Here is an 18,422-nt window from a genome sequence, read left to right on the forward strand (position 1 = left end):
ATCCTTGTTCTTGCAGACCTGATCAACACACCAAAGCCGGACGAGCGCGCCATCATGACGTACGTGTCGTGCTACTACCATGCATTCCAGGGGGCGCAGCAGGTAACTCCGCCCCACCATGGCACGGCCCCACCCCCGTGTGTCTGCCCAGCCTATGCCTTAGCCTTTAATCCAGCAGCATAAAACTTCTGTATTTGCCACAGTGTGTGACTGCAATTTAGGGAAATGAGATTAACTCCTGTAGAAGCAAGTTAGAAAATTTGGTTTTGTGGGAAGAAATGTTCATCTAACCAGAAATGATTGCCTTCATTATGGAAAATTTTGTGGCGTTTTAACGAAACTTACCTTTACAGTGCCGTGTATATTTTTCTTTCTTCTTAGAACATTTGCTAGATTTTTAGAAATGCTTTGCAATTTTTGTAAGAATATTTACTGCAATTTTTCTTTCACACGGGAGACACCAATTCAAATCAAATACGAAATTAATACAATTATTAGTGTCCGCTACTGTTGTCCCACAATGTATTCTGAGGGCTTTATTCTCTCTTCAGGTGGATTACATTATCATATTGTTAGTTGAATGAATGTAGCCAGCTTCCTGTTATGAATTTAATTTTGAAGGTCTTCCAGCAGAAAGAATGCTGAGAATTGTTGTAAATAGACATTCTCGTCATTTAATGCTACACAGTCATGAAACAACAACAGAAAATAGTTACAGTTTGTACATATTTTCTTTTTTCCTTTTTTGCCTCCCTTTTTCCCTTTCCACCTACATTTGTGCAATCCCTGGACTGTTTTTTGTTGTTGTTTCATGTTTGTGCTCCATTTAATGATGAGAATGTATATTTATAACAATTCTCAGCATTCTTTCTGCTGGAACATTTTCAGAATGAAGTATAAAACAGACAACTGGGTACATCCAGCCAACAGTACTCTAATATAATCTACTGATCGACATGAAGATGAACATGAAGGGGTAAGCTCTCAAAACTCTATCACTGAGTGAGGTAGTGCAGTGATTAGGACAGTGGTTGGAACCTGCGTCCAGCCATCCTGTTTAGGTTTTCCGTGGTTTCCGTAAATTGCTTTAGGCAAATGCCAGGGTGGTTCCTTTAAAAGGGCATGGCTAATTCCTTCCACATTCTTCCCTAATCTGATGAGACTGATGACGTCACTGTTTGGTCTCCTCCCCCAATCTCAAAACTCCTCTTCAGAGGATATAAGACTGACTGCCACAGATAATTGTTTATGACATAAAAAACAAATTAAATCAGCTGCAGTTTCCAAACCACAGTCCAACATGGACAACAGAAGGTTAGACACCAGTTTGTATGTCGATTGGAAATAGGCTTTCAGTTTCTGAACAGGAGCTTCACAATGTGTTTAGAATACATCTCATCAGACAAACTCACCTTAGAAATAGCAGGTGGTTTGCTAATTCTAAAATGTGAACTTCTTTGAACAACTTTAGACAGGATCTCTTGAAATTGCGGAATTATGCTGCTGGAGGGAAGGTTTAATGTATATAATATCACTGCATTGTCCTTGTGAATGCTAGGCAACCTGTTTATTTTCATTAATAATCTGTAAAAATACTGCCTTCCTGAAACTGGTATTAACGAACTAACTGCTATCTTACAGCATGGCGAGTAGAACCGGACATGAAGAGTGCTGTGTGAATTGATTTGCTGTATCTGTTTGATTATATGAATATATCTTTAAGTGACCCTTTTTTAGTGTAACCTTTATTAATGTGTGACTTTTTTGTTTGGATGTTTTGTAACACATAACAGTGGCTGTCAGCTTGGACAAGCACAAAGTTACATATTACTACTGAAGACATTTTTTAAAGGAATCCTTCACTTAAGAACTATATGCTGTAAATATGAAATTATAGCTATAGTTTAATGAGAAATAAATATTGTAATTACAATATGGCCATCCCACTGTATTTAGGCCCATAAACAGTCAGTCTGACATCTCCTGAATGTTTGAAGGTATCCAATGAAGATTTTTCACTAAGGTTAGTTCCCCAAATGGAAAGAACTATGCTGTATGGTCAATGGTGATAATTTTTTTATCTAGTAATATACTGAAGCAACAAGTTTTTACTGTACGAGTATAAAATTTCATAACATTTGAGAACTCTTTGCAAGACTTGAAAAGTGATATTAGGCGTGTTATAGTTTGCTGTAAAGTCTTTTTGTCTAAATAGGTGTGCATTACACTAAATAGACAAACAAAGTCTGCTGTTATAGTACAGTTCTGTTTCCCTTGCCATGTAAGCATTACCCATCACTTTTGGCAAAATGCGTCCAATCAGTTTCATATTGTGCTACTCAGCTTTCCAGGGACCCCAATACATTTTTTAAAAGTGTAGGTCTTTTTAAAATGCATGTAATTGCCTTGGTAGATAAAAGAAGACACATGCTTTGACAGTATCACAAAATAAATGCTTGTTTGTATCACATTGCTTGTGAAAACTTTGGTGTCTCACAATTACGGAATTATGTGAAGTTGAGAAATTAATCGGTGTTTGGCAATCTTTAATTTCTGTGGTGCCCTTCATAATTGTCCTATCAAAATCAATTTGTGGGTCTCTTACTTTGCTGGTCACGTGAGATGATTTTACTTTGTGATACAAACTACTAATCAGTAGGCCAGGGAGGGAGGTCTTAAGGGGTGAGGGAAACTTAAAAAAAAAACTACAAGTTTCAAATCATTATCATCAGATAATCAGCTTAGAATGGTAGTTTGGGCCTATTTCTTCTGATATTTCATAACTATAAATGGTGGGTCCTTAACTATGAACGTAGCACTTTTTATGCACTTTAACAATGCGCTTTCAGTTTCCACAAGTGAAGAGTCGATTCAGAAGAGAAAAGAAAAACAAATAAAAATAATAGTGATTTGCAAAGAGTGATATGTGCTTTCGTGTGCCAGGCTGCCTGCCAAGTTTTTTCGCTCATCCTTATAGTTTGTTTCTGCAGTTGGAATGCCTGATGAGTGAAGTATTCAACTAACTGCCTGCTTTATTTGCTGCATTGCCTTGCTGTGCCACTGCAGATCTCGTCAACACCGCGATGCCAGACGAGCGTGCCGTCATGACGTATGTGTCGTCGTACTACCACTGCTTCTCCGGTGCTCAGAAGGTAAAGCTGTGCTGCCTGCCACTGTAAACTGTTGACGATGCTTTGTCACACAGGCTGAAGCCTCCATGGCCTAAGCTGGTTTAAATCATCATATGGCCATGTATTGACACACTGGTCTTCACAGAATGCAGAAATACTTGTAACGTACATAACACAACAAAATGTAAATGTGCTTGTTATTTGCTCCAAATTTCAGAACTTTGACAAATCAAAGTGGTAAAATCTGTCACTCCATCCCTTTGCGTCCCTACAGATGTATATTCAAAGGGCCAATATGGGAAAAGGCAAGATGTTTTAAATAATTGCGCCTCAGAAACTGTCGGAAACACTGCACATATTTATGTGTGATTTTTCCATTATTTTTCTTGCTGGGTGGCCTACTGATGTAAATAAATTTCTGCCTGAAACATAAGTTTTAAAGCAATAATGGCAATACACATGTAATCCTTCACGGTTTCTCCCCGTGGTAGATGTCCCTGGCAACATGATCTCCATTGCGTTGCACACCTGTCAACAAAGATAAAATGTCTTCTTTGTAATGTTAAAGATGATCTATATTCTTGAAAGCTGGATGTGTATCACATTCTGTACGAGTATACCATATCTTACAAGGGGCAGAGTATTAGCACAGTTGATGGGAGTTGTGAGAAACATTGACAACACATCCAACTAAAACGACCAATCAATCAAGCAAATCAGCTGTCACCATGCACTGCCTCCAATATAAACACTAAATGAAATACAGTGAGACTCAACAAAGTGAGACAGTGGTTTTAATGGTGTTCGATCATGAGGCTCAACCTAATTATGCAGAACACCTGCTTCTGGAAAATATGAGGAGCAGAAATGTGAAACACGAAGTGCAGGAATGTAAAACATGTAGTGCAATCCAAACAATTTTACAGGTGGTCCCACAAATGTCTTTAGAATACTGTTGTGGACACAAAGTTCTCGTGTATCTCTCTTTCAAAAATACTGAGTAGATGGTACATATTATTGCGCAGTTAAAAGTTTCTTGCATATTTATGTCAAGAGGTGCATTGAACTGTTCTAGTTTCTATTAGTGAAGTAAGAGATAGAAGTAAAATTCCTTCTCTCTAAGTCTTTTCTTCAAAGAAGAGACTTAAAGAGAATGATTTGATTACTTCTATATTGCTTGCCAAGTGGATTATAAATGCTTTATTCAGAGATTACTTGAGAGGATTTTGAGTGATGAGTGTACTGCAGTCGACTTTGTTTTCACAGCTTTAATGCTGGAGCACAATTGGGTAATGAGTTTTTCCGAGATCATAGTGAGTATAGTCATCCAAAGTATGAGAAAAGTTACAAACAGTATAGTCAGTGCTACTACAGCTATTAGTAGTGTACATGATTTTTTTATTGCCTGTAGGCTTGCTTGCTGCATTTTTCAAATCTGTTTTGTGTAATACTTCATTAACATTCTTACGCATTAGTCTGTGAGTGTCTGTATGAATGACTGATAACTGTGCCTTTTTCTTACCGTGTGTTGTAATGATTTGTGTTACAACATGTGATAATTTTGTTAACAGCGATTATCACAAAAATGTAGTAATTGTGTGATCATATTGCACAGTATGACTCTCATTTGCTCAAGTTTCATTGTACATAGCAGTAAATAAAATTTGAATCTTTCATGGTATTTAACAGGTAAATGAGTTATTTTGGACTTCACTTAAGCTGTTTCATATTTAGTGGGTATATAAAAGAGCAACAGTTTAGACTTTCAGATGAATTATTAATTTAAAACTGTACACAGAACTTAATGTATTAATGTGTTAACAGGCTGAGACAGCTGCAAACCGTATCTGCAAGGTGCTGAAGGTCAACCAGGAGAATGAACGCCTCATGGAGGAGTATGAGCGGCTTGCAAGTGATGTGAGTAATAAGAGTAATTCTTGTTTTACATTACCATTATCATATCCTTAATTACAGTACCAGTATTTAAGACTGACACCTATGAGCTACATTCATTACATAGACATTACAATCTAGATTTCGGACACCTTTGTAAACTGTTTCCAAATAAATTGAGAAATCTTCATGTGTGAGAGATCTAACCCGACCCCCCTTTCTTGCTAACACTGGTCGTTTGATTATTTTTTTATTTACATATAAAATTCCGTAGGACCAAATGGAGGAGCAAATCTCCAAGATCATGGAATGTGTCAGCACATGAAATTACGATGCAAAAGCAATAACAGATTAAAAAAAAGTTTATGAACCCTAAAAAAAGTCAAACCATAAGATTAAGTAAACACAATCGACAATACAACATAAGAATCAGCTTAGTTTTTCAAGGAACTCCTCGGCAGAATAGGAGGAGTAACCCGTCAGGAAAGATTTTTGAATTCTTGTGGAAGCTATTTCTGCCCAAGAGTTAAGGAAGTCCGATCCATATGCAGTATTTATTTCTGCCGTGTATTAACTGAGTGCTTGTTGTTGTTGTGGTCTTCAGTCCTGAGACTGGTTTGATGCAGCTCTCCATGCTACTCTATCCTGCGCAAGCTGCTTCATCTCCCAGTACCTACTGCAACCTACATCCTTCTGAATCTGCTTAGTGTATTCATCTCTTGGTCTCCCTCTATGATTTTTACCCTCCACGCTGCCCTCCAGTACTAAATTGGTGATCCCTTGATGCCTCAGAACATGTCCTACCAATCGATCCCTTCTTCTGGTCAAGTTGTGCCACAAACTCCTCTTCTCCCCAATTCTATTCAAAACCTCGTCATTAGTTATGTGATCTACCCGTCTAATCTTCAGCATTCTTCTGTAGCGCCACATTTCGAAAGCTTCTATTCTCTTCTTGTCCAAACTATTTATTGTCCACATTTCACTTCCATACATGGCTACACTCCATACAAATACTTCCATAAACGACTTCCTGACACTTAAATCTATACTCGATGCCAACAAATTTCTCTTCTTCAGAAACGCTTTCCTTGCCATTGCCAGTCTACATTTTATATCCTCTGAATAAGCTGGTATTGTTAACAAGAAATGACAGTAAGGATATATAGAGGCCAATGTCAGAATACCCAGACTAGTGAACAGGGGTCGAGCAGAGGTTTGCAAACTTACACCACTTATTGTCTGAACCACCCGTTTCTGAGACAAAAATATCCTGTTAGAATGGGAAGAGTTACCCCAAAATATAATACCACACAACATAAGCAAATGAAGATAAGCAAAGTAGACTAATTTTTGTGTTGAACCATTGAACGTGGGCTTTCCACGACAGTTTACTATCTATCTGAACACATAGAAATTTGAACTGTTCGATTTCAGTAATCATATGCCCATTCTGCAAAATTAAAACATCAGGTTTTGTTGAATTGTGTGTTAGAAACTGTAAAAACTGAATCGCACTGTGATTTAGTGTTAGTTTATTTTCTACAAGCCATGAATTTATGTCATGAACTGCACTAATCGAAACCGTACCAATGTTGCACATAACCTCCTTTACCACCAAGCTAGTTTCATCAGCAAACAGAAATATTTTAGAGTTACCTGTAATAAATACTAGAGGGCATATCATTTATATAAATAAGGAACATGAGTGGCCCCAACATTGATCCCTGGGGCACCCCCCATTTGACAGTACCCCACTCAGATCCCACATCACAACCATTCTCAACACTGTGACTCCCCATATTCTGTAATGGTTTAACTTATGCAGCAATATTTTGTGATCGACACAATCAAACACCTTAGTTAAATCAAAAAATATGCCTAGCATTAAAAACCTTTTGTTTAAACCGTCCAGTACCTCACAGAGAAAATATAGTATATCATTTTCAGTTGTTATAACACTTCTAAAGCTGAACTGTACATTTGTTAGCAAATTGTATGATGTAAAATGATCAATTATCCTTATACACATAGCATTTTCAATAACTTTTGCAAAAACTGATGACATAGAAATAGGTCTAAAATTGTCTACATTATCCCTTTCTCCCTTTTTATAATGCGGCTTTGCTACTGAGTACTTTAATTGTTCAGGAAACTGACCATTCCTAAAGGAAAAATTACAAATATGGCTCAATACAAGGCTAACATATGCAGCACAGTGCTTTAATATTCTGCTAGGCACTCCATCATATCCATGAGAGTCCTTAGTCTTTAGTGATTTAATTATTGACTCGATCTCCCCCTTGCTTGTATCACATAGGAGTATTTCAGACATCAATCTCAGAAAGTCATTTGCCAAGAGAGTTATGCAATTCCCTGTAGAAACTAAATTTTTATTTAATTCACCAATAATGTTCAGAAAATGATTGTGAAATATGTGCATCAATAATGTAAATTGATTTGTTTGAAATGTCTTCCGTTTTGATTTGACATCCCTCCCCCCGCATATTGTGTACGGTATGATGCAGAAAGTTCCAATCGTCATCATCACCATCACCATCATCATCCTCATCATCTTGGTCAGTTTCCAGCCTCTGGCCAGGTCTGTGTGGAACTTAGGCCTCTTCACTCTCTGATCCTCTAATTTGTTAACCTATCTATCTTTGTCACTCCAATACTGTGTCTCAAGAATTTCATCTCACTAGCTTGTACTTTGCTTTTCTGTCTTCCTTTAATAACCCAGGTTTCTGATGCATATGTCAGGATTGGGACATAGTATGGCCAGCATATAACCATTTTACTGATTTAGGGTACATCCTTGCTCCATATCAGTCTTCTGACTCTCTTCCGAAATGCTTCTGCTTTTGTCCCCCGCTCGTTTATTTCTCTGTCATTTTTTCCATCTTCTTGTATAAGGCTTCCTAGGTACTTGAAACCCCCCACTCTCCTCAATCATTCCCCACAATTGTTATTCCAGTTGTTCCTCTTTCCTTGTTTCTTGTTGTGATGATCATCTCAATCTTCCTCATACTAAATTCCATCCTATATTCTTGTACTTTTCATTCCCATAAGTCTAACTGCTCTCGTACTTCCTCCTCCTTATTCCCCCAAATCATCAGATTATCTGCAAACACTATAGCTTTCATCTTCCTTTTATTCTTAGCTATTTTGATGTCAGAATTTATTGCAAAACTGCAAGAGCTGTATTACATGTTAAAATTAAGTGGAAAACCACAATCTTCGTTAAGGAAGAGATATGATGCTCACATCATCAGGGTTTCAGTTGTTATGCAAAGATCCCCACTCTGATGCCAACACTCAGAAAAGTGTATTTGTGGGAATTATAATACAGTATTAATTTTAATTTGTAAAATTGTGGTGGAACATTTACAGAAGAATAGGTTAGTGTCTTTTTAAAACCAATATTACACCAGCAAATATTGCCAATTTGTTTTATTTATGATCTCACAGTGAAGTTAATTCCAAATGTTGTCTTACCCAGTTGCTGGAATGGATTCGCCGAACGATGCCGTGGCTGAACAGCCGGCAGACGGACAACTCGCTGGCTGGTGTACAGAAGAAGTTGGAGGAGTACCGCACATACCGCCGGAAGCACAAGCCACCCCGCGTCGAGCAGAAGGCCAAGCTAGAGACCAACTTTAACACCCTGCAGACCAAGCTACGGCTGTCCAACCGGCCCGCCTACATGCCCACTGAGGGCAAGATGGTCTCTGTAAGTGTTTGAAATAATGACTGTGTTATTAATTTTCTTATTTATTTTTATTTCTTTATTGCTTTATTTGTCCTGACAAGGTTAGCCCTACAGGATTTCTCTTACATTCAACCAGAAATGTTACACATTTTAGTTAGTAATAGGAAGTTGTGCTGGAGTGTAAATAATTTAAGGGGTTGTTACCTTCACTTCTTAAAGTATTCATTGCCAGGTTGTTATAAGTTATACTCGCCATATAGCTGAGAGCATTGAAGTGCCCGCTTCTGGGAATTGGGGAGGTGTGCTGGCTGCAATTCAAATCTGCGTCACAGATTAGAAGTGGGGTCCAGTGTGTCAGCCAACCAGTCGACCTATCTGGGCTGGTTCTCATGTTCCACCTCAGATATATTACAAGCAAACACTTTGTAACACAGTGTCACATACGTGGATTTGTCCTCAAGGGAGACTGGCAGGAGCTTTAAAATGCCTTGGGGAGTGGTGATCCTACTGTAATGATAGCCTATGTACAGCTGTGGTTATTGGTTGTCTCTTTTCAAAAGAGTGGGAATACCGTAGCAGCATTCCATATCTGACATTGGCTGAATAAAGGGTACTGGGAAGGGAGGAATGAATGAATGAATGTTAGAAGCTACATCCAACATACATACAAACATTTGAAAATTACTGTGACATGAACAGTGAAAACAGTAAAAAGAGCACTTGCCCGCGAAAGGCAAAGGTCCCGAGTTTGAGTCTCGGTCTGTACACAGTTTTAATCTGCCAGGAAGTTTCAAATCAGTGCACACTCCGCTGCAGAGTGAAAATCTCATTCAGTGACAACAGTAGTATCTGCAGCAGATAATTATGAATAAACACCTTTAAGGCTGATAAACAAACAAACTGCATTTTTGTTCTGGTAGTATTTGTTTATTTCGAACAGATTTTTTGGCTTGTTAACTAGTTAACTAGTTAACACAGCTGATGAGTGTGTATGTTGGTAGTATCTTTGTTTCTAATATTTAGTTCACTATGCACTATTGTCTCTTGTGGATGATAGTCAGTTCTTTCCTGACAGTGGCCTAGCAAGCCCGGAAACTGGTACAAAGTAAACCAATATTAGTAGAACAAAATTGCAGTTTGTCATATTTAAGGTTGAAAACAAAAATTTTTCTGCCATGAACTGATGGAAGAATTCATAAATGTAAAAGAACACACAGTTCTTATTTTTTCTTGAAAAGCAGAAGAGTAAAGGCAAATTATAGGCAGATAGATTTAAACTCGGTGTTATCAGCAGTGGACATGAGGAAAAGTGGTAGAGAGAGTGAAAGAGAACACAAATAATAAAGGCGGGGGAAGAGGAAGTGATGTGACTGACTGAGAAAGAAGCACAACTGATTTAGAAGGGGTTGGGAATGTGTTTGCTTAATAGATTTTTTTTTCTTTTCCATAGGGTAACTGACTGTGGAATTTTGACCTTAAACAACATGTATTTCTATGGGACAGCAATATGCCAACAGCCTAACCATGTCTTACATCTTTGTAAAAAATATTTAGCTCACTCTTATTGAGAAATTGAGCTAGTCATTAGTTAACAAAATTCTCACTGAAAGCACATTCTTCTGTTAACAGGATATTGCCAACGCATGGAAAGGTCTGGAGACAGCCGAGAAAGCATTTGAGGAATGGTTGCTGTCTGAGATGATGAGGTAAATAATAAATAATAATAATAATAATAATAATAATAATGACTTAACATCTGAAAAAGTAAAGAAATAATAATAATAATAATAATACTAGTAGTAGTAGTAGTAGTAGTAGTAGTAGTAGTAGTAATGATGATGTCAGTGTCCCATACCTATTACTGACCCTATATTGGTTGGAGCAAAATAATATATTTGCACTGAATCATAGCAATCTTGCCAATTTACACACATTGCCATGTAAAAAAAAAAAAAAAAAAAAAAAAAAAAACTGGGAGGCAACATGATGCAATCACCAGTGAGGGCAATGCACATATTTGTTGTACATGTATTGTACAAAAATATGTCCAAGAACTCCATATGGTATTTAATAATCTTGAAATCCCTCAAAACTTTTTAAAGTACATCCTGCTGGCTATATGTGGTGCTTGTAGAACGACATATACATTCATGACATGCCTGCCATCTCATCACTGGTACTGAAGGGTACAGTGCACATAGCACAGTTGGCAGTAACCAAAGACTACTGTTGACACCTTGTAATAGTGGCACATCAGACAGCTGCAGTGCAAGAGCAGGAAAATTTTCATTAGGTCAGTGGTTAAATGTGGTGGTCACTAAGTGTGTAAGAAAATGAAATGTAACATACTTTGCTGCTCAGCTTCGGGAGTGAGGAACAATTTTTTCAGTGTTTCCTTCCTGACCTTTCAATGGAAATGTGGGTGAAAGATGTAAAATTTGAGATGAGAGTTGAACGGTGACCTGATAGCCCAATTTTCCCACTCCTACTGTTGCCAATATTAATTCTTGAAAATAGGTTTCTGAATGATATTGTCATTTTATTACTTATTATTCTTGACCCTTCACTACACTGCCACCACCTCTACCCCTGTTCTAATCATCATTTCTAAAGAAAATAAGTAAAGATTTATATTCTGAAGAGACTTTCACAATTGTATTTGTTGACGCTATCAGCATTTTATTTGCCTGTAAATGGGCAGAATAGGGATGAAACTTACTTCTTGTTAATAAAACTGAAAAATCTAATTATGGTAGGCATCCAAAAGTCTTTCCTAATTACAAGCTTTGTTCATTTTTCCCATAGACACAATGTGATGTCACCATGTTGTAAAAGTGACCACACTTAATGGATGACAGGAAGATGTATCAATCAGTCTCTGACAGAAAAACGGATCAATCAGTCTCCACCTGATCATGTACCATATCCAATCGATTCGAGAAACTCTTACAATGACAGTCAGTGTTTTTGATTTCAGAGTTTCGTTATCTTCTTCTAAAATTTTGTCTATATTTTCTTTAATGTAACACATTCAAAAATATCTGACAACTGTATCAAGCAACCAGATTTGGTCTGTCACTGGTGCAGGCTTTTCATTTTACAAAGAAGCTTTGAATTCCAAATGCGCCCATTGTGTCGGTCATTATACTGACACGAGATCATCTCGTTAGAGAAAGAAATCCGTTCAAGAGATAGTGACTGTTCTCAATATGTTGTTACATTTTGACTGAAACGTTATAGTGAAATAGATGTGAATGTGTTCCTTTAATTTTGAAATGTTAGTGGTACCATTATATTTTTAATTAATATGCTGTTTCCCATTCCTAAATCTACAAAGTAACATGACATCAAACATAAGTGAAAGATTTTCTTTATACTTAATTAGTAAATATTTCATTGATCCACGGGTAGTTGGTATGAAAGCCAAATACTTCCTAAAATAATAAATGTGCTTTATTGTATACACTGATGTAAAAAGCAAGTCCATGACAGATAGAGCAGTAATCTCAAAGAGGATGACTAAGACTAGGACCCAGAGGCCACAGCTGTGTTTGTATTTGTAATTGTTAAACTATAAACTGCATTAAAAGAAAAATCAGTTGCCATTAAATTATTTATAGTGGAATATTTTTAAAAAGTTTCTCACATAGTAAATTATTTAGTATTTCAATTCGTAGCTAAATATTGGAATCCTTTATGAATTTCTTCTGATACAAATATGATGGAAAAAATAAAATAAATTAGTGAGTATTTACATTTCATTTCTATACACTTCCCATCATATTGGGTATAACATTTCTCCATATTTGTAATATATTCGTGTAACAAATTTTACCTTAAAACAATTCACAGTTTCCTAATGGTAAAGCAATGGAATTGTATCACACTAAACAGTGAAGTATTCAGTACCACTGTATTATGTTTGATGATAAATTACTTGTAAAATTATGTTTTGCTTGTCAGTTAAAACACGCAGCCTGTCATTTGCAATGGTATATACGAGCCTTCTGTCAGCCAGAACTGTAGAACATAATATACCTTTGTTCCCGCAAAAGTAATGTTTGAGATTACGAAAATGTAGGTATCGTGTACTTCAGTTTTTCAGATATTGCACTATTTCCTGTCTAGTAAGTTAAATCTTACAAACCATTTGGAATCCAAGCCTGAATGGTTAGCACTCAGTAGCATGAAACTATAAAACACAATATATAAAATGTTTTGCAGTTTGTCAGTCAGTCATAGGCAACTATACTACTAAATTCTATTGCTCCCAACTACTTAAAGTCTTCCTGCTGAGGTGTGGGTAATTTGCCAGTTCTCCGTATATCAATAAGATGTCCCATATTCTTGAGCTTGCCGTGCTATAAAAGTACGTTCGTGGTAATTCAATTTAAGAAAAGTTTTGAAAATGGAGGAGTCTAGTGAGTGTCAGCAGGTGTACAAAAGTGAAATTTTTGGAAGGTCTCGGGTACAGGGTGACGTTTCTGCCCTCGCAGGCTAGAGCGACTGGAGCACCTGGCACAGAAGTTCAAGCACAAAGCCGACATCCACGAGGACTGGACCCGTGGCAAGGAGGAGATGCTGCAGAGCCAGGACTTCCGGCAGTGCAAGCTGAACGAGCTGAAGGCCCTCAAGAAGAAGCACGAGGCGTTCGAGAGTGACCTCGCCGCACACCAGGACCGCGTCGAGCAGATCGCAGCCATCGCTCAGGAGCTCAAGTGAGTACAGATTTTGGGCCGAGGGCTTTCGAGAGTAGTGTGCGGGGCTCGGTGGCCAGTCGAAGGGTGCACTACTGCTGCCGAGTACACTTCTGCGTGAGAGAGTTAGTAACAATATTGCTAATAATTTATATGTGGTACTGAAGCATTAAGTACCTTAGAGTATAGCATCAGGGCTTGGAATCGTCTGAAAATTACGTACTTGTAAGGAAAAATTGGGTGCGATTTAGAGACTATTTTGCTACGCTCGAGCTCACACTCGTCTGTTGCAGCACCCTGGAGTACCACGACAGCGCCTCGGTGAACGCCCGCTGTCAGAGGATCTGTGACCAGTGGGACCGCCTGGGCAGCCTGACCCAGCGTCGCCGACAGGCCCTCGACGAGGCAGAGCGCATCCTGGAGAAGATCGACATCCTGCACCTTGAGTTCGCAAAGAGGGCTGCTGTGAGTAGGCTGCGCTTTCTGTCGAATGTTATCAATATATACTGAGTGACTCGGTGTGGTAAAGTGCCAACAGCGGATGTAGAGATCTGCTGTTCGATCTCCAGACTGTCGTAGGAATATTTATTTATTTATTTATTTATTTATTGCAACTTGCATCTTGCACCTCTGATAACATGATAGATTTAGAGTGGAATCATGGTACAGAGTCCATATGAAACCTTAGACCCAGTTATAACTGACTGTGTAAGTTGGTTCATAGATTAGAGGAAAGCAAAAATGCCTATAATCCAATCAAAATTACTTGGCAGTTGATGTCTGTCACTTGCCGGGTGGCATTGTCCAACAGGCACAGCCTCCGTCTTGGTGCTTCCGTGCAGTCTGCTGGCTGCAATTTAGTTATAGGCAACATAACAGGCACGATGGGTCACTACACAAATGCTGTTAACGTGTAACGTGGATCAATGTTGGAAGCAGATGCCGCGAGCTATAATGGAAATGTGAGATGTTCTGTTGTCAGCTGATTTTAAGTGACTAATGAGTAAACTGCAACAGATGATTTTATAGCCCTAAATTTAAACTCTTTTTTCCTAACCTAACTACAACCTTGTGACGTGAAGTGTATCTGAGGAAACAGTGGTCAACAATCTGCAGCAGAACTGAAATCACTGTCACTGCATTCATAGTGATTAAAGCTAACCTCTACAAGGAAACTCTAGACAGAAAAATTTCTGTTCCAGCAATAAAAGCAAACTGTAACTTCTCGCTGTCATTGATTATGTCAAATTATCCTCCCACCTTGTGATATGAGGGTTTACTAGTGTACGAAAATCTTGAAAATTTCTTGGGTATTCAGCCGGGTGGCACTGTCCAACAGGCACAGCCTCCGTCTTGGTGCTTCCGTGCAGTCTGCGGTTGGGGAAAGAGCACAGTTGGGTGGTGGAGGTAGCGTAGTGCTCTGCGACAGATTGTGGACCGCAGACCTTCTATGTCCGTGGCTGCGTGCCGAACTCTGCCAATGTGATCACAATGCGTCTTTTTCTTCAGGTGTCCTGACAGGGGTGGATTTCCGTGTAGATTATCATGTTTTAATCATACTCAAGGCTGGATCCCACCAGGCCTTGCACAACTGGAAACTGCTGTCTTTATATTAGCTCATCGTGCAGCCGGATCTCCACTGCCTCTTTGAGGATACAGTCCCAGAAGGTGTTGGACTGCTGGAACACCTGTGCGCCATTGTGGTTCGTGTCACATCCGTGTGAGATGCAGTGCTCTGCATGGCTGACTTGGTTGGCTGTGTGTTGTCTGTGTGGCATTTATGTTTACTGCGTCTCTTCTGTACCGTCTGGGTGGTCTGGCCTACATACATTTAGCCGCACTGGCAAGGGATGTGGTAAACTCCCAGTTTCCGGCGTCCTAAGTCGTCCTTGATTGATCCTAATAACGTCTTCGTTTTGGATGAAGGGTGAAACATGGCATCCATCAGTGATCAATCAGACTCCAGGAACACTTGACGATGGAAAGAAGTCGGCTTGCTTAAATATCACGCCTGTTGGACGATACCACGCGGCTGAATACCCGAGAAATTTTCAAAATTCTCAAACTAGCTACACGAGCGGCTTCATTACCAACCAATGAGTAGTCCTGGTAGGCACTTGGTCACAGATTGTAGGTCACACAGGCAGATTCCAAATCAAAAAAGAATGATACGAAGGAGAAGAAGAAGAAGAGCAAACAAAAAAAGTCAGTACAATGATGAAAATGATGATGCAAACTATTAGAAATAAAAAATTAGATTGAAACCAATTAGCTGAATAGAAGTAACAATCAAAATCTTTTGATTAGATTTAGAAATAAAAAAATTCATTGCAGGTGAAACAGTTTGAATCTGCAATCTCATACACATTATGTTAAATGCTAAACACTGGTCTGTGCCAGTACACTTGGTTAGGGTGTTGTATTTATTACTCTGCCGACCCAGTCATAATGATGAATTGGAGCCTTCAAAAAATTCAACTTCACACAATGCCATGCAAAGCTTATTTAATCTAAGGCAATCTCTGAGAGTACAATAAATGTATATGTGCTGCTTTATCGCGTCTTTTGCGGAAGGTTCCAGTGATGTTTGGTTAGTGCCATGTGTGAAACATATGTATTTTGCTAGTTTTTTTGTATTGTGTGTGTGTGTGTGTGTGTGTGTGTGTGTGTGTGTGTGTGTGTGTGTGTGTGTGTGAGAGAGAGAGAGAGAGAGAGAGAAGTGAAACACAAAATAAAGGGGCCAGACACAACAGTCAGGATCCAAACTCATCGAGAAACTAAACCGAAGTGAACTACCACAATTGTTGTTGCAGTTTACCAACAGCAGACAGTTTAGGTATGACGTTGAGCGCTCGGATTGGAGGAAACCAGTTCCAAACCGTGAAGTGTCAGCTATCAAGTAATTTTAATTGGACTGTAGTAAAGCCCTGCGGTGTTCAAACCAACCTTCTGGTTGATGACAGATTTACCCTTTTTGTACCCTCAAAAGCTCCAAAACCGAAAGTTATTTTAAAGTGCACATATTTCACTGCAACAGCAAAATGAGTGTGGCATGACATGTATCTTTGGGCACATATTCTATTAAATCAAACACACATAATATTATATATCTTCAAAATTATGGCATTGGTCATCAGGTTGTTAAACTGGAGACTTTTTCCCGTTGATGTAGTTTATTGTTGATGAGCAAGCCAAGCACTAAATCATACACTCGTGAACCCATAGAAAATGTCTAGGACTAATTTGAATAGTGGGCAAGACACAGCAATCAACGTTCCCATAATCTGAGAGATGTATGGGATCTAAATGTCATTGAGTGCCTTCAATTGGATGTATCATACCAGAAAATACTTGGGAACTTTCTTCTTCATGAAATTAAGGCCTTTGTGAATGCTACAGGCATTATGTAACTAGTGACCTGGAAGAATGATCATCTGGGCTACAGAGTATACTTTGCAAGACAGGCACAACTACCAGTGAAATCAAGCAAACCTGCTGGAGGAACATCCATAACTTTTATAGTAGAAATTGAAAATACCACTTCAGTTAAAAGATTTTTTTATTTTTCAGTGCTGGTATAAGCATTGAAAAATAAACAAACCTTACAACTGAAGCACTATTTTCAATCTTTACTGCTGATAGAAGATACTAAATACAGGCAAAAGTATGCATACTATATCTCTACACTGGACCTGTTGAAAGTAAGAAGTGAGAAAAATAGGAAGAAACAAAAGGAAGGATGGAAATAAGGATGCTTGTATTGCAGTTTTTGTCTGGATGGTTGGTGCTGATGCATTCCTCCAATGAATTTGGTGTTCTTGTCCTTAATGATGGACGCTGTACCTGCAATCGCATACTGTGTTGAAAAACAAATGAAACATCTGAGGCGGATGACATAGCTGTTAGTTTTGAGTAGCCATTGTCTGAAATTAGGAGGAAGGCAAGTGACTATGTTTCTAAGCATTACATGTTGAACTGAGAAAACCAGAAGAGTTTCCTGAGGAAGAAACTTGTGACCAAACATAGGAGAGTAGTGAAGCAGCCAGATTAAAATTCTAACAGGCACTCCATAGTAGCAGTACACAAGTGCTAACTTCAATTCTGGCAGCTGTCACTAGGCAAACAGAACAATTGGAATGGTAATATATTTATCAGTAATTTTTGAGTAATTTATGTGACTGAAATGTCACAAACTATTCTAAAGGTGGGTCAACCACAGCTAAAAAAATTGATTGATGGAACTAGAACTTTCATACCTCAATATTAAGCAAAGTTTTGTTTGCAAATGAGAATTAAAATGAATGAATAAATGAATGAATGTCCATATGACCGAATTTCCTGTTTGTTGTAGTCCTTTCAAAGGCCTACGACTGGTTTCGCATCTTAAAGGTGCACCCTCAGGCGCATTTAAATAACCACTTCGTGCCTGATGAGAATTAAGATGTTTTCAAGGTGCAGCTTTAAATGAAAGCGAGTGATCTATCAGTGCTCATCATCAAACTGAAAGGTTGTTAGACACAAATGGTGGGCATTCAAAATAAAATCCATAAGCTAAAAAAATGTGGGTGTGGAAGTTTCAGTACTGTCCAACTAACCACACGTGTTGCTGTGCGAATTCCCACTTATTGAAATTTCTACATCCACATTTTCTCAACTTACAGATTTTATTTAGGATGCCCATCATTTATATTTAACAACCTGATGACAGCAGTTGAGGGATCACTCACTTTCATTTATAACTGCACCTCGGGCCATCGTAATTCTCATCTGGCACTTAAATATACCTGAGGATGCACCTTTATGCTTTGAAACTGGTTGTGGAACTTGGAAAGAACTACAGTGGTCACAAGGACTTTCATTCATTTTAATTCTGATTTGCTAATAATACACTGTGTAATACTATGGTACGGAAGTTCCAGTTCCACCTATCCTGACTGAAGTGCGATGTTACTTTATGAACTCATATTTCTAAGCTAATAAAAAGTTTTTTTA

General features: G+C 38.4%; 1 protein-coding gene across 2 annotated transcripts in view; it reads left to right on the forward strand.

Annotated features, from left to right (window-relative positions):
* The window catches only part of LOC126210060 (alpha-actinin, sarcomeric), a 488,112-nt gene that overhangs the window by 440,231 nt on the left and 29,459 nt on the right, over positions 1–18,422 (forward strand). Inside the window, exons 5-10 of one of the 2 annotated variants that reach the window (XM_049939180.1) lie at positions 3,067–3,152; positions 4,956–5,048; positions 8,524–8,754; positions 10,363–10,439; positions 13,230–13,451; positions 13,724–13,895. In XM_049939180.1, coding sequence (XP_049795137.1) covers positions 3,067–3,152; positions 4,956–5,048; positions 8,524–8,754; positions 10,363–10,439; positions 13,230–13,451; positions 13,724–13,895 — 881 coding nt within the window. Of the gene's footprint in view, positions 1–16; positions 103–3,066; positions 3,153–4,955; positions 5,049–8,523; positions 8,755–10,362; positions 10,440–13,229; positions 13,452–13,723; positions 13,896–18,422 lie in introns of both variants that reach the window. The other variant, XM_049939179.1, reaches the window with a different exon arrangement.

Source organism: Schistocerca nitens, chromosome 10 (assembly GCF_023898315.1).
Source record: "Schistocerca nitens isolate TAMUIC-IGC-003100 chromosome 10, iqSchNite1.1, whole genome shotgun sequence".
Taxonomy (NCBI): domain Eukaryota; kingdom Metazoa; phylum Arthropoda; class Insecta; order Orthoptera; family Acrididae; genus Schistocerca; species Schistocerca nitens.